Here is a 16,965-nt window from a genome sequence, read left to right on the forward strand (position 1 = left end):
GACACTTGTTGCTTTGATGCATATGGTTGGTGAGAAATACATAAAACATGTGAATAACTTACAGAACTTGCCTTTCTGTGACACAACAAACTCTTTCCTTGCTTTCTTCTGACTTTGATCATGAGGCTGACAAATTGGTTTATTAAACATGGATGAAAAATGCCATTCATGCCCATGTGAACACCAGATTAAAGACATGCTTAATGCATCACTGAGCCAGATGGAAGGGTTTCAAACCAGCGGGTGATGGCTTCATCTGGCAAGGTGCCTCAGGCTTGATAATAATTTTTAAAAAGCAACAACACTTGATGGTGCTGCCAGTCTGGTTTCTGTAGAAATATGGTTGATTACACCCTGCAGCTCAACCTAGAATAAGAATTGGCAATTTTTTTGTTTTGTTGTAAATGACGTGTGCTACACAATAACAACTCACAGATAACAGCTTTTAAACAAATTGAACCATCAGAGATAACAACTCTCCTGACAAACATAAAATGCCCTCAGGAATAAGCAAAACCTTGAATGGTAATATATGCCCCAATACTTTACAATACAATGGCACATTATATGGGATGTAAGTATTCTGAGCAGGAATAAATAGGGAGGTTAGCCCAATTCTGTTACTTCTTTACGCATTTCTTTCATGGACTGGTTTCTCCTCCTGTTTTCTCAGTGGATGCCCCTCCAGAACTTAATCTGATTGGGACAACAGTTTTGTGTCTAATATGTTTACTTATGCTGTTTATTTTGTCAGAATTCTTTGAAATTACATGCTACTTCCTTTCCTTGTTTGAAAATAGAACTATATTGCAATATTGTTCATTGAGTTGTAATCTACTAGACATCAGATATTTTTGCACAACATTTTTTATATTTCATATAATGTTATTTTTTTCTTATTATAGTCTTATATTTTCTATTATATTTTATAATGTTCTTATTTTGTGATTCTTTATTGTACTTTTACACTTCTGTATTTGCACTACATTCTCCTGTGCTTATCTTAGATACAGACGTCTCCTGTGGAGTCCATTCTCAGTAAATGTGCATTTCAAATGTCCACGTCACACCTGTGTGAGTTACACACTGGACCACAGCTGGCTCCCAAACTAGTGGCGATGTGAGAAAATCCTACTCCTCCCACATCTCCAGATTTAAGACGAACACATAGAACTAATGAAAACACATCCTTGTAGTGTCAAACTCTGACCATACATCTGACCATTTTATCTTTTATATATTGTGTGCAAATGCAATCACCATGTATTAACTGTTTAAGAAGGTGTAGTGTCTTTTAATTTGGAAGAATGAGCATATTAAAACAAAGACATTGTTTTTAAGCCTTTTTTCATGCAATTGAAATATACATCAGTGATTAATTTGTGTAAATCAATGGTAAATTTACTACTTATTTCTGTGTTTCTAACATCCAACTAGAGTTCAAAAGTTCAAGAGTTCAAGATGTTTATTGTCATATGCAACAAAAGAAAGCATGTTTTCCTCTGTGCAATGAAATTTTTTCTTTGCTGTCCACCCTGATACCGACGCATAATATACAATAGTATAATACAAAAAACACAATATTACAGTAAGTAAAAAAATAAAAAAAACTCAATAGTAAACTACGCCGTATGGCTTTTGTTCTGTAATTGCAGCTCAGGTGTTGTGTTGTGTTTTATATCCGACTGGATGCTTTTGATACAATGGATCAATTAACACGCTGTGGCGTCTATTTTCTTTTGTGTTTGTTTTTTTTACCTCCGCAGGCCTGACGGTGGCGCCAAACTCGCTGCCACACTCGGAGGAAAAGGAAACGCTGGTACAAGTACTTCCATAAACGCGAGTAAGAACCGTAAGAAGGAGCGGACAGTGACGTCACGCCGCTTGCGCCCCCATGCGCGCGACGCGCATGCGTACGGCTCCACTGCCTATTCACTCGCAGGCTATCAACGCGCATGCGCTGAAGAAAAAAATGACGACTGTGTGGACTCCTTGTTTGTTTTCTGGGCCAACATCCGAACAAAGGCCTGCCCCTTTTCATGAGGATTTCTCTACCGCCATCGTTACTTTACGTGTAATCACGATTACTAAATCGGATTACGATACTTTTATTATATTTCGAGACGTCAATAACAGTCGGGGTAGCGTCCGAAATGGATGTGGATCACCATGAACCCTGCGGCGAGACTAAATCGGCCATGCATACTTGGCGTTATCGCCACCATTTCACGTACAAGGCAGATCAAGGGAAAAATATCATCGTCCAGTGTAATCTATGTCTGCCGAGGGTTAATCTGCTCTCCACGTCGAAAACCTCCACGTCAAACCTAAAGAAGCATTTAGACGTAAGTTGCAGAAAGTAATATCCCCTGTGCTGATCTCCCGGACCCGCCAGGTTAATGTTTGAAAGAGTCAATGAATGAATAGCTTTCCCCTCGTGATTATCGACGTTACATTATAGCTGCATGCTGATTACCAACTCATGGCGCTGCAGGCTCTTCATGATCAAGTCCTCTGGAAAACAAATCTCATCATTATGTGTTATTAAAGTGTTCTTTTTTTTTGTTATTTGCATCCCAGTTGAAGTTTTCAAACTGTTAGAAAAGTCAGGACATACAAATGGCACACCTCCAACAAGTAACCAGAGACATTGTTGGTGTGTTTTTTTGTTTTTGTTTTGTCTTTCAGAGAACACATTTGGGCTGTGAAGCCAGGCCTGATGCCAAGAGGGGACGGAAGAAAGAAGAGCACAATGGGGAAGAAAGTAGGCACTGCCAGCTGAAAAAACTTAAAGCAGAAATCATCTCCAAATGCATGACCCAGGCAAAGACTGATGATCTCATTTTCAACTTCATTGTGGAAGACTGCCAATCGTTTTACGTGCTAGAGCAGCCCGGCTTCAGGAAGCTGATTGCCGGCTTAACTGAAGGGCTAAAGTCCATGGACAGAGTGACCTTGTTTACCAAGGTGGACCAGGGTTTTTCCAGGATGCGTGAAGAGCTGATGGCAAAACTCAGCAACATCCAGTACGTGTGCACCACGGCTGACATCTGGACGGCCAACAACAGAAGCTTCTTCGGGATGACCTGTCACTGGATCGACGCGGATTCTTTGGAGAGGAAGTCTGCTGCTCTGGGCTTCGCGCGGCTGCAGGGCCGGATCACGTACGACACCATTGCCGGACGGATACACGACATCCACGTGGCGTACAACATCGAGAGTAAAGTGCAGACCACGGTGACTGACAACGGCAGCCCCTTTATGAGCGTGTTCAAAGAGTTTGCGATGGACAGCACGGAAAACGACGATGACATTGGCTTCTACGAGAACGTCAGCGCAGTGCTGGAGGGCGAGCCGGAGCAGGACATGCTCCTGTTTCTGCCCACCGTCCAGCGATGCGCGTCTCACACCCTAGAGCTGATTGTCACCGAGGACTTTTGGCAGGCTGTGTCGCAGGGGCCCATGTGCCAGCTGCATTACAGCGCGATGGCCAAGATGTACGCCATCTGGAGCAAGTGCCACCATCTTCAGGTCGGTATGGATGCGGCGGAGGAGATCGGGAAGATGGCTCTTGTCGTCCCCGCCGTCATACGCTGGAACGTGGAGTACTGTGCGGTGCAGAAGATCGTCTCTCTCACCGAGCGGGAGCTGACCGAGCTGTGTGCCCGCCTGGAGGTCCCACGCATGCAGCCAGAGGAGATGGCCTTCCTCAAAGAGTACGTGACCGTGTTCCACCCGCTCGCGTTTGCACTTGAACTTTTCCAAGCGGAGCAGAAGTGCTACCTGGGGCTGGTCATCCCGACCGTACTCAGTCTGAAGAACAAGTTAAATGAGCAGAAAGACGCGGCCACTTACTTCGGCGATGTCATCAGCGCCATCGTGGTGGCCATCGATGTACGGTTCCAGGAGCTGTTCGCCAGCACGGAGGCGAAGATCGCGACCGCAACCACTCCTCAGTTTCGTTTGTGGTGGATGGCGGCCTCCGAGAGGGAGGAGATGTGCGCCCTGCTGGCCACGGAGGCCTCCCAGGTGGACCCCTGTAACGTGACAGAGGCGAACCCCAGCCGCAATCTGTCGACCATCAAATCTGAAGACGACTTCTTCAGCTACGGGCCCGTCAAGCCCGCCATTCAGATCCAGCAACGGGGAGTGATGGACGAGATCCGCAAGTACGTTGAAGGAACGGGGAAGAGCCTCGAGTGTCTGCAGGACTTCCCCAGAGTGAAGCAGCTTTTCCTTAAATACAACACCACCCTGCCGTCCACAGCCCCCGTCCAGCGTCTCTTCAGTCAGAAAGGCAACCTGGTCACCTCACAGAGAAACTTTCTGACCGACGACTACTTTGAACGCATTCAGCTTTTGAGATACAACAGCAACGTGTGCACTTCGGTCACTGAGTGAACACATTCCCAGTGACTCTCTCTCTATCTCTCTTTCTCAGCCTTTGAATTGATGCAGAATCAAACCATATTGTGCTAAAATCATTACAGGAAAACCCTGAGTTTTATCTCATTTCAGACAGTTTAGCCCAGATGTGTTTTCTGTTTTCTAATATTCCTCCCCTACCTGTTTTGATATATATATATATATATATATCTACCACTCCTGAATGGCCTAATGGAAATATCTAATAGACAATCATGGACAATGGCATTCAAGGACTGACCATTCTGACAAAAGCATCTTTCTATCCGTGCTATTGTTGTGATTTGAAGTAGCCACAGGGTGAAACTGAAGTGATTTTGTCTTTCAGTTAAGCTAGTTTGTTTTTTCTACAGCTCTTCAATGAGAATGCATCTCCTGTCTGTATGTTTTATATCATATATAAAGAGACAAGGAAAGAGCTTTTTTTTTTTTTCTTCCTGTCTTGTGTTTTGCCTTTTTCATGACAACCAAATGGAAACCAAAAGTAATTAGATCAGTGATGGTATGGTAAAAAGGCTGCCTTATTTGCATGCAAGCCCTTACTGGATGAACAGATACTGATAACCGTTTCAAAAAAGCGCGTTTGTGTGTGAGGATAACACACAGAGCACACAAAGACCAAATATCCAGTGCTGCACGGCCCCCGGGGTTTTCCTTGCCATGTGCCCAGATGTCAGTTAAGAGCTTTCGTCTTGTCAGGCAGCTGCCTGGGGACCCACTGGGGGCTGTCAGAGCGTACAAACACACACTCATACACAGGCTCTGTCTGGACCCGAGCTGTCGAAAACATGACACTTCTGAAGATGCAAAACCAACCCCAAGAGAGTATGAAAAGCTCTGGGATTTGCTTTTTCTACTTTTCAACATCATAGCATGTATGAATATATATATTCTAGTTATCTCTCTGAGTTCGCCTGCAGCAGGCAGCGGGATAAGACTGCCCAGCAGTGGACTGCTCTGAAACTGCCCTTCAAAATCTATTCTGCTTGACAGACAGGGCATCGGGGTTATATTCAACAGCACATCAGCTGATAAGGACAAACACGGCTCGAACATCTGATTGCAGAGGAAGAACACAGCAAATGTGTGTAGCTAGAGGGTTTCTGCAGAGAATAAAACCTTAAAACCTGACAGCATAGCAACCGGTTCAGAACTCAGTTGTAATTTTAGATGCAAATTTTAAAATGCTACAGGTTTTAGGAGTCAAAAATAACTATTAAACAAATAAAGAATTGAAGTTTGGTTCATGGAAAAAAAAGCTGAAATAATTATGTTACAAAAATAAGTCACTAACTGCTGGATGACATTCACATTCGAAGTTGAAAGTACTTTTTAAAGATTGTGGATCCAAATGTTTTACAGCTTTAGGAATAATCTGTTTTTTATTTCAGTTAAATTAAAATAAAAACTAGACTTTAGAGAAAAAAAAGAAAACTAATGATATTGTGTACTTAAAAAACTAAAATAAAAATATACAGGGAATGTCCAGTTTTAGTCTTTGTCAATTTGGTCAAATTTACCCCCATATTAAAAATGAAATTAAAACTAAACATTTTAAATATTTATTTATAACTAAATTGCAATAAGCAGACCCACTCTGGAAAATAAACTGAAAACAAAACTTAAAAATGAAAACTATAAAAATAACTTGTTTAAAGATGTCAACATTTCTTCTTCAGCATCTTCTTTAAGTTTCATCTAATTTTCTGATTACATTTAGAAAACAGTATTGGTGGGTATCCATTAGATTAGAACATGTAAGTAAAATGTTTAAAATACACTTTTTTTATACAGGATTTCTACTTGTTTTTCAGTGCTTCCACATTGAATGAAGACAGGGTCAGAAACTATTAAATGTTATATTTAAAATCCACAAACAAGTGTAAAAAAATTTAAGACAATAATGCCAGACATTAAATTTCAGGTGTGAAGTTTAACAGCATTGTAAAGGTTTCTCTTTGACCTGCTTTTAAAGAGTGTTTTGGATATATAAATTGCAAACATTAAAGCCAGGAGGTCTGCAGACTTCCCTCTCAGTGTGATGTTATAAGGGACTACATCGGGCTATGATTGCTTCTTCCTTGTTCTTTTCGCAAGCCAGGTGGAGTAGAGATTTTCCAAAGATGTGAGTTCTTTTCTTAGCTTTGTCATGACCGCACCAACTGTTTAATGTTTCCCTACTTTCCACTCCATGTATGGTGGGATGAGGTGCAGCTTTGATAGTTTTGACATTATCTTTAACGTATAAATGACAATCCTGCCACCTGTTGGACACAGAGGTGCACTTCAGTAAATGCCAACCTGTTCAGGTTGCATGAGGATTATTTGTCTTTGAATGAAACAAACCCCAGGCCCCAGTTTAAAGTTTGATCCAAAGTGGAAGTTTTAATGATGTCAGAAAAACAAATGGTACAAAGTATTACTTCTGAAAACGTATTAGTAATACCCGTTGCCACACATTAACACTCACACACATTTAGTACTGGATCATGTTAGGCACAAAGTGGGTGGAAGGTGTACAGTGTGTTGGACCAACAACTTCTGTTAGTACCTTTGATTTAATCCACCACCAAGCCCCTGTCTTTACAGTCCTCTCATGCTTCCTCCCTTGCAAAAATAGCCTTCGAATCTCTTTTTATACAAACGCAGCATGGCCAAGACAACTTTTACTTTTATCGGTCAACCATATTGCCTCTACTGAGTCTTTGTCAGTTCAGTGATATACTATAGTAAGGAGGGAAGCATTAGAAGCTGTTCCAGACATGGCTGGCATAGTTTAATATTCTAATGCCCTTCTCTCACTTTGCTTGGATAAGACACCCTTTCTGGTGTCCGGTCCCGGGACGATCCTTGTCACTGCAGAAGTAGCTTGGCGGGGCTGAAGTGACCCAGGTTCTCACAGGACTTGATCCATCGCTGGACGTTAGTGGGAGCAGAGGAGGCCGAGCCACTTTGTAGCACGCAACAGTAGCAGGCGATGTCGGCCAGGGAGAGGTCCGGCCCGGCCAGCCAGGGGTTGCGGCCCAGAGCGGAGTTGAGTGCCCGCAGGACGACGGACCGCTCCTTGGCACTGCCCTCTGCCAGCTGGAAGAAAGCCGTGTCCACCCAGCTGTCCACCAGTGTGGCGAGAGCAGGGTCGCTGGGGTAGGGAGCCAGCAGCTTGAAGAGGAAGCGCGCCACGTTGGCCTCGCCCTCAATGGGGCACATGTTCTGGACACTGAACTTCATCTGCAGTTTGGGGACTGTGAATAGGACAAACGTGAAATGGTAAACAAGGGCTCAAGCATTTACAAATGATTGTAAATGGCCAATTATTGATAATATGACACTAGAAATAGCACTCATCAGAATAAGTTGTGTTCTTAAAAATTTAATTACTGGCAATATTCAAATAAACCTCTTAAAAAAGGTCCAGTGTGTAGGATTTAGTGGCATCTAGCAGTGTTCTTGGAGATTGTCACTCTCTCGCTTCACCCTCCCCTTCCCTTCCAAGCTAAAGGAGAAACTACGGTGGCTACAAAACAAGCAAAAACTGTGAACGGCACTATCTAGAGCCAGTCTTTGGTTTGTCCATTCTGGACTACTGTAGAAACATGGTGAGTCAACATGGCAAACCACAGACTCTGTAGATAAAAACAGCTCATTCTAAAAAGGTAAAGAAAACACAATCCCTATATTCAGCTGATTATACACTGATGAAAACATACCTATGAATATTATATTCCATTTCTGCAAACAGATCCTCCTGAATATTAAACACTGGCCCTTTAATAACTCACCTAGCTCAAATGTCTGATTACAGTTTGTTCTTATTTCATTGTTTCTTGTAATTACTTTTCCAGGGTGAAAGGTAGCAAACCACCTACAACTACATTAAATCCAAATTAGTCAGAAGTGTTTGAATCAGGACCGCATCGCACTAGCATACACAATTGGTTTTGACGTAAAGCCAGCTGTGTGAATGTACGCTCCTCGTCAACACGTGCTGCCTTTCTCGCTGTGCCTTACCATCTTTCCATATGAGGGTGAAGCCCAGCTGGAACATGTGGCGGGCGTAGCTGTCCGCATGGCGTGGACCGAGGCAGGACAGGAGCTGTGGCGGCACACCGGTAACTGAGGAGTGGACATGGACGGTGGAGAGCACCCGGTAGCGCTGACACAACAGGCTGTGGAGCACCATCAGGGACAGGGGTGGCTGCGCCGGATTGGCGTTTATAACGATGTCACGGAGAGCACCGAGGTCCTTGTGACATAAATAAAGAAGATTAAAGAAAGAGGTCAATAGGTGCAGCATCCAAAATAAATGTGACAGCTGTAACAAAGGCCAATGCAGCCTGCACAAACAGGCTTAATGAGTCCACACCCTCATATCTGCTTCAAGACAACTTCCAGCTGGTTGTGCATGTTAGCAAACTATTTATAACGTGCAATAGCCGCAGGGATGATGGGTGTGATCAGGAGAAACATCTATAGACTGATACTGCCACAGAGAAAATGCAGCCGAAGCATGTCTGTTGATAGAAGCATACTGTCAGTGTGTCAATAACAAACACTTTCTCCAGAGTAAACACGTACAGTTCCCAGTTCCTCACCTTCCCCAGCAGTGTGTCCAGGTCTGTGACGGCGCCTTTGAAGGTTGTGGAGCTGAGGCTTTGGGAGGAGAGGCTGCTGCTGACTGTCAGGTCCAGATCAGCATCTGGAGTGGTCACCGTCTTGGCCAGGCCCTCCACGGCTGCTTTCAACTCGTACAGTTTCCTCATGATCTCATCCTGTCGGGCCTCCAGAGCTTTGACTGCTGGGTCCACCTCGCCATTCTGGTGAGATAAAGAGAGAACCGCTCAGTTTGGATCAAACCACGAATGGGAATTTTGACGGTGTGAGCATTGATTAATCTGAGCACAATCCTGCAACATGTACTGAGAACAGATTAAATGCACACACATACAAGAAGGATCAAAGAAAGACAACTTATTGAGACTTTTTGAAGACTAGACCTCATGTAGATACGGCTTCAGTTTTGTACAATCACATATATATACAGTTTGAGCTACAGTAGCTCTTCTGTTGGATTGGACCACACGGGCCAGCCCGCATCCCCACGTGCATGCAGTGGACTTGGCCCGTTTCCTGGCTTCTTCCTTCCTTCGACCACTTTAGAACACAAGAGCTGGCAGGTTTGGAGATGCTCGACCCAGTCGTCTAGCCATCACAAATGTGCCCATGTCGAAGTCGCTCCAAATCCTCACGCTGCCATTTTCCTGCTTCTAACACATCAACTTTGAGGGCAAAAATGCTTGCTGACTAATATATATCCACCCACTGACCAGGAGCCATGATAACCAGATAGATGAGTGTTATTCACTTTCACCTGTCCAGTGCTCATAATGAATGGCTGATCGGTGTGTATATATTATGTATGTATTACGCCCTTATAGTTCTGGGCCACAATGTCTACCCCAGATGGAATGTCAAGCTTTGAAGGTACTGCGCAGTGTTCCAAGGAATTCGCAGATACTCCAGTAGCAATATCACCCCTGTAAAAAATACTCCATTACAAGTAAAATATACTTAAGGATAATACATAACCTAACAAAATGTCCACCAAAGTATCAAAGTAAATGCAGAACAATAGTTTTACTGTTATACTATAATTATTCAGTATCTAATCTTCCATGCCATTAGTAGTGAGTATGTATAGCAAGCATGTAGACAGATGTAGGTTGGATGAGGTGGATCATATTTTACACCAAAACTAATTATATTGGGTTACAAATTTTATAGTTCATTAAGGTGTGAGTGGTCATTTTAAGAGTAACTATAGGCCTGTCAGATTAACTGCAGTGCATGTAATAAAGTGGCATGACATGGAAATACTGCAAACAAAGCACGCTTAAAAAGCTGTAATTTCAGTACAGTACTAGTAGATGTAGTTAGTCCCAGCACCACCCAGTGTGAAGGGTCTCCCTCTGCGGTTCATCATTGATGTATTTAATGATATATTAATACGCAATGGGAGAGAGACAGGCTGACTGTAATAGTGCCATTTAAATGTGGCTTAATAATCATTCTAATGAATGGAGCAGTGGGCCAGTGTAGTAATTGTTGCATCAGCCGAAAGTGAGTTTAGCTCTTCGTATTCGGATACAAGTTAGCCCTGCTAGATGAATTAGCTACTCGGGCTAAAGGCGGCTAATGCTAACAAACCCTCCGATGCGCGTGTCCTGAACGCAAGCGTGAGACGACATAAAACGGGGGCGGCGAGGGACCAAACAAGCGAGAGCCAACACATGGTGAATACAAAAAATAATCAACTCCGACCGGGTGAAATGAGTTAGCCTGAAGCGCGTGCTCAGAGGTGCAGAATGTTCCCTGGCTGCGCGTGGAACATTCGGTAACTTGTACATGCACGGTGGGCAGGTCGGTTGACTATGGGACCGCCCCAACAGAGGGCTTTACCTGTACATGGGGCATGGCGGAGGGCAGTTACTAGACTGTCTGAGAGAAACAAGCTTAAAACAAAATCCGGCTGCACCAGAGGTCCTCCTGGGGGCAGTGGACGTCACAGGGCAGCAGCAGCAGCAGCCAGGCAGGCGCTCCCTGTGACGCAGGGAGAGAGGCCGAGGGTGACGTCACGTCCGGTGAAAGTGACGGGAGGGGTACGCTAAACTTTTTCCCCATGGGCCCCCCCCCCATCAAATATCCAATAACAAATGGCCAGGCCGCCCTCTTTTGCAAGAGTCTTTAAAAACCTATTTCTGAATAACTTTTCTTAGCTTTTCTTAATAAATGATTATAACATTTGTATTTAAATCTTCACTCAGTAGATTCAGTAGCTATATTTCAGAGCAGCAGCTTTGTGGCAGACGCAGACTGTTACCAGGTCGACACTGACACATGCGTGTTGACTGTGAGGAATTAGACAATCTTTCCATTTAGCATTGCTAAGGCCCCTCCTGGGCAGTCCCCGAAATGGGCCGGGGCCTACAAACTGGGGTGCAGGGACCGGGGTCCTTGAGTAGGTTGTAGGGGGGTTCCTATAAAAATGAGGAAACCGAAATATGATTAATTTCCATTTTTTGAAGTTGGATAGCAACAAACGACAGAAAATAGGGACATCCTAAATAAACTGTTGTTATGGATCTAATAATGTATATATATATTATGGGCGTGACAAGGCTTTGGGAACCGCCTGGTTAAAATCCATTGTTTTGAGATATAGATAGTAGGGGACTTGTTTTTGTACATCCTGTCTGGGTCTCTCTTTTCTCCTCATCTTCTCTGGCATCTCTCTCTCTTCTCTCTCGTTCTCTCGCTCCTCCTTGCGCCGGGCCCCCCCCAACGGCTCGACGGCGCAGATGACCACTAGACCCGAAGGGAATCTGCGTCCTAGGTTTTCTGCCTGTTAAGAAGGGCAGTTTTTTTTTGCCCCCAATCAGCCAGGTGCGGCTTAGCCTCCAGCGTGGATACTGTATCGGGTTAACTCCTGTAAATGTTAAAGAGTTCGGTCTAAACTGGCTCTAATTTGAAAAGTGCCCTGAGATAACTTCTGTTATGATTTGGTGCTATACAAATAAAATTGAATTGAATTTTTTTTATTTATTGTTTTTAAAATTCACACAGTGCTGCTAAAATCTTTAACATTCACATACGTAAATATACATATTATACGCCACATTTCTCTCTGCATGTATCATCCCAAAAGCACTAGAGGGCGCCACAGTATATTTTCTCACATTTAATGAGCGCAATGCAGGAGGTCAGCAGTCAGCAGCGGAGTTGGTCATACTGATATGAACTTAAACTAAACTAAGACAGTCTGATTCACTGATGGTGATACTAAAAAGGTTCAGTTTAATATGTGAACTTGAAATAACTTTATTTGCATTCAGTGTCAGTCGTTCCTTTAACGTTTCTCTTGTCTGATCCTCGTTGGATCAAGTTGCTTTCAGTACAGCTGACCATATGTAATGTAATCCAAGATTAATTTTCTTTGACACAAGAGGAAACACTGTGAGGTTTTACAGCTCCTACCGAGGCAGCATACCTGACATCACTCAATGGGGTGGAGTGCAATATTGTTTTTAAATTTCCATCTGTAGAGAGCAGTGCTGCAGCATTTCTCTGTTCTACACACTGACAGTATATATAAAGTCCTACACGATTCAATAAGGACAGAAGATTCAAAATTACAAATGTTTGCAGTCGAACAGGAACATGGTTCTCCACAATGTGCTGTAAAATTAGCTCAGCAATGTCCAACATGTTCAAAATTAATCAATTAATCAATGTCACACGTGCAGTTTTAGCAAGAAGTTAATAAGTTGTTTAATTTCTTTGACAAAGAATAATATATTAGAGTGAACATTATGTTCTTGTTGTTGTCCATTTCAATCCGAGTGGTGGCTTTTTAAAAAGAAAACACATCATATCTATGGATATTATTTATAAAAGATCCCATAAATTGAAAATCAGTCATACAAATATGTATGTATGTGTTTATATGTGTGTATGTTAGCGTGACTTTTTACATTGTGTGTATGTGTGAGTATACAAGAGCTCTGTGCCATTAAGTGGAGTCAACAGTAACTGGTCACCTTCAGCTTCAGAGACAGATTAGCAGAAATATAAGTGATAGTCTAACACAGCAGAAATGCCTGACCTCCCTGCTGCCACTCCAGTTTGGTGTCAAATGCTGTCAAATTAATTTAGATGAATGTTAAAGCAACAACAGAGATAAACACATATCATTTAATGATTAATGACGTTTTATACTAACTGATAGGCTTAAGTTAAAAATGAGACTGAAGATCTGGAAATAAAACAATTTATTGATTTTTTAATCTAATAGATTAGATTCTGATATTTAATGTGCCACTAATTGTAATGTTTAAGAGTTCAAATAACTTTATATTATAATATTAATATATGTGATATTTATTTGCAATTAAATCTACATATATCTCTGCCACCCTCTTGCCACCCCATGAATAATTGAATATATAACACAGACAATATTACCAAAGCATTAAGAAATGATATAGCTTTGCCCCTGGGCTGCAGTGGAGGTTTGTACCTTGTGACTCTGTCTGCTTTACCTAATATCTCTGTTAAGGACAAATACATAAACAAAGCCTTTAAGATCTGACTGCTTCATGTCCTATCGCAGTCAACCTGTTACACCAATCAAAATCAGTTAGCTCAGTCTAGCCAGCGTTAACAATCACAAGAGATCTTTTGACTCAATCAAGTCAGGCAACACAATCCTTTACCAGGAAACAATTGAGGAGGCCGTGACTTTTCCTGATACCGGGCTCTCCTTTGACACACATGGCTCCCTTGCAGTCACCATCTTCTCTGTCACCTTTCTGTCAGAGGAATCGGTCTAATGCTGTTTCAGGACAGGTTTAATGAAAATGCAGAACTGCGTTTGCCATTCCGACAGCTTGTTAACCCTGAATAATTCACTGTTTGCTGGAGTCTAACAAGAGAGAGGGGAGGGGAGGGAGGGATAATGGGTCCAACCTGGCAGCTCTGCTGAGGTAATAGTCGGATCTGATGGCCAGACTACCTGAGCAAGAAACTGAGACTATACAGAGGGAGCTGAAACCTGACAGTTCACAGAAGTTCTTTAAATCATGTAGGAAGAAGGTAGCTGAAGTCTGTCAGGTTGCATGTAGCACTGGGGGTGGGGGTGGGGTGTTGGGGGGTGACATAGGTCTTGTAGGTGCTGTTGTACTCCGGTACAGTCTTTCTGGGTCACTGACTGAGATAAACAGTGTGAACTGACAGACGGCAATAAATACTTTACTTACAGGGAGTAAAATTCAGGAGGCTCTTTTGGTATCATCAGTGTATAATCACCTGAAAATAAGAATGATTGTGTTTTCGATACTTTAGAATGAGCTGTTTTTATCTGTAGCAGGTCCTTTTTGTGAAGGCCGCCATGTTTCTAAACACTGGCTGTAGATGGGGTCCTTTCCAAGTTTGCAGTTAAAACACCAACACCAAACAGCTTTAGGACAATGGTCAAGTATCAGGGAAAAACACTGAATATGTCAAATAAAGAAGCCTATTAAGTATGTATGATTGTTAAAAAATCAAAAATACATAAGAGAATTGTACAAAAATTCCTAAAACCAGAAGTGGATTAGCTTAGCTTAGCACAAAGACTGGAAACAGGGGGAAACAACTAGCCTGGGTGACATTGATACTGTATATATGTGTTGTTGGTTTAACATTTATTTGTACCGCTGTAAAGAGATTAAAGGTATACCCTGCTCGTTGTATAACATGTAAACAGCAGTAGTTGATGAAAGTCGATGATGTTTGTTGATGAAAAACTATTACCATAAGCTATGTTTTTAGGTGCAGACACTTGTACGTAATGTTGTCTGAGTTTCTGAAGGCGCCGTGTGTCTAATCTAAGCTTATGAAAGTGCTTTATAGCTGACTCTATGTATGTGTCTTATCCAACGTTTATGGATGTTGTAAGGTGTTTACCAGCCAAACTCCAGTCAGACACAAACGTTCTTTAGTTGTCCTCTCACAGTTTTCCTCTATTATTCAGCTAGTCAAAGTAAGTTTGACCTGGATGACTCTCGCCATCTTATCTGATTGTGCCTTCTCATTTGGAAAAGTCTGCAAAGTACCTGTCTACATCTCCACGACAGCTATTACTCAGTCTGAGGGTGAGTCAGCACATGTAACAGCTGCTCAGGGGTTTAAGCAGGGTGTGGCTTTTTAGTTCAAATTGCAAACTTGCATTAGTCTAGTTAATAGACAAAGCTCCATGTGTATATTAATTATATGTAAACAATAGGCCTCAAGTCAGGGTGGAAATAGATTTTGTGTGTTTCAGGAGTGGCCATTGATACTAGCACGGCCTATCATTCATTAATGAAGGGAAGCTGCACGCAGACATCATAAGTAGAGGCTCAGGACTAATGCTTGTTGGGGAACAGTGGCAGTGCTGTCATCCCCTGCATTATGGATAGAGTTCCTGCGCAGAGCTCACAAAGCCCATTCAGTCATCCTAACACGCCAGTTAAATCTTTTACGACGTTCCTCCCCGTTCAGACTATCAGGTAGCAACATTTCTGATACCTCCAGGCTCCAAAACACTGGGAATGAGTCAAAATATGACCGGCATTTGCCCGCCTTGCATCCAGACACTGGCGTCCCCATTACCTCGTTTGCTTGAGCACTTCAAGTTTGTTATCAGTTGAAGATGGGGTGCACATTAAAGTTTCACACAGCCTTAATCAGTAAGGTGAGCCTGACACTCCTTTCTTGATATGAGTTTTTGGTGACAATGAAGCGAGGGCATCAATTATTGAAGTGCCAAGCAGACAAGCAGGCTAGGCCTATGTGTCCATCCCATAAATCACCTATCTACACGAACGGCATGGTTCGGTGTTAGCGGTCATACAAAACTACTACTACTGTTACTACTACAGCTGATACTGTGACGTCTACTACTGAATTAAACCCTATTAACATTTTATCTTTTCTAACCTCTCTCTTTATTCCCCTGGTTCTTGGAAAACAAAAGTAAACCCTCACTCAGTAAGGACTAACCGAGTAAGAAATAGTTCTCATCCTCAGTATGTATTGATTTCTCATGGTATGACTCTTTCTTATTATCTCTATCTATCTATATTTTTTTGAAAGTACATGATTTACTACTTGGATTTACCCTAATGCTTGAAATGACACTTGAGACTTGTCCTGTGACATTACAGTACAAAACACACTTTTCTGAGAGCAAACACTGCAGCATACCTCCCCTTCGCCACAACATACAACATCCCACGTGACATACATAAAGGCTTTCTATTACATATTGCTTTCTAATGATCCCACACTGTAGTATATAGTGCCAAATACTACTATTGTGATGAAATTACTGTCTGAGTGGGAGGCAGAATAACTTAGTGTGTGTGGATTCATCCAGCTATCACTGAAGACATGTAACATGTTACTGCAGTATCTTCAATAAAGTAAGAGCTCATGCAGTTAAAGTCAAGTCTCTGGAAGTTTATCAAGCATACGCAGTCATCCGGTCATGTGAAGTTTTAACACCAACCATTAATACATCTGAAGAAACTACCCCACATTTCATTTTCTACCTATGAGACTGTAATAGCCATGAGTTCAATCCAGTCCTTATTTTTTTTTTTACTTGAATGGTAAATGGATTGCACTTTTATAGCACTTAAAGTACTTTACGCTACATGTCACATTCACCCACTCACACACACTCACACACTGATTGCACAGCATCAGGAGCGATTTGGGGTTCAGCAACTTGTCCAAGGACACTTCAATATGCAGAGGTGGAGCTGGGGATCAGACCGCCAGCAATCTCATGTCTACCTCCTAAACCACGGCCGCCTCTCTAGACAGATGAAGGTGAAAGGTCCAGTGTATAATGTTTTCAGTAGTGTATAAGCACCTCACTGAAAAATGTTTTTGTCACCTTTTATTATGTATAGACGCCGCGGGTTGCCTTTCATGGAGTTCGCCATGTTGAACCACCAT

At 42.5% G+C, this 16,965-nt stretch overlaps 2 protein-coding genes across 2 annotated transcripts; one reads left to right on the plus strand and one right to left on the minus strand.

Annotated features, from left to right (window-relative positions):
- The first annotated feature begins 1,977 nt into the window (after nt 1-1,977).
- zgc:161969 (uncharacterized protein LOC569044 homolog) lies at nt 1,978-5,867 on the plus strand. Its single transcript, XM_035654797.1, has 2 exons — nt 1,978-2,345; nt 2,689-5,867. Exons 1-2 carry the CDS (start codon nt 2,154-2,156, stop codon nt 4,399-4,401), a joined length of 1,905 nt encoding a protein of 634 aa, XP_035510690.1. The 5' UTR covers nt 1,978-2,153; the 3' UTR covers nt 4,402-5,867.
- Nucleotides 5,868-6,783: 916 nt separating this feature from the next.
- On the minus strand, nt 6,784-10,786 carry aimp2 (aminoacyl tRNA synthetase complex interacting multifunctional protein 2; the record flags this gene model as incomplete). The annotated part of the gene is given in 4 exon segments (XM_035654798.1): nt 6,784-7,667; nt 8,434-8,668; nt 9,018-9,239; nt 10,762-10,786. Coding segments are annotated over 4 exon segments (871 nt in total), but the record flags the coding sequence as incomplete, so codon positions are not given.
- Nucleotides 10,787-16,965: the final 6,179 nt, after the last annotated feature.

This window comes from Morone saxatilis, unplaced genomic scaffold, assembly GCF_004916995.1.
Source record: "Morone saxatilis isolate NCDOM2014 unplaced genomic scaffold, NCSU_SB_2.0 Contig14, whole genome shotgun sequence".
In the NCBI taxonomy this organism is placed as follows: domain Eukaryota; kingdom Metazoa; phylum Chordata; class Actinopteri; family Moronidae; genus Morone; species Morone saxatilis.

Excerpts from the sequence above, each read along its gene's own strand:
- zgc:161969 (XM_035654797.1), top strand. The coding sequence starts at position 2,154 with ATGGATGTGGATCACCATGAACCCTGCGGCGAGACTAAATCGGCCATG. Across the intron at positions 2,346-2,688 it reads ACCTAAAGAAGCATTTAGAC|AGAACACATTTGGGCTGTGA; the intron begins GTAAGTTGCAGA and ends TTTGTCTTTCAG.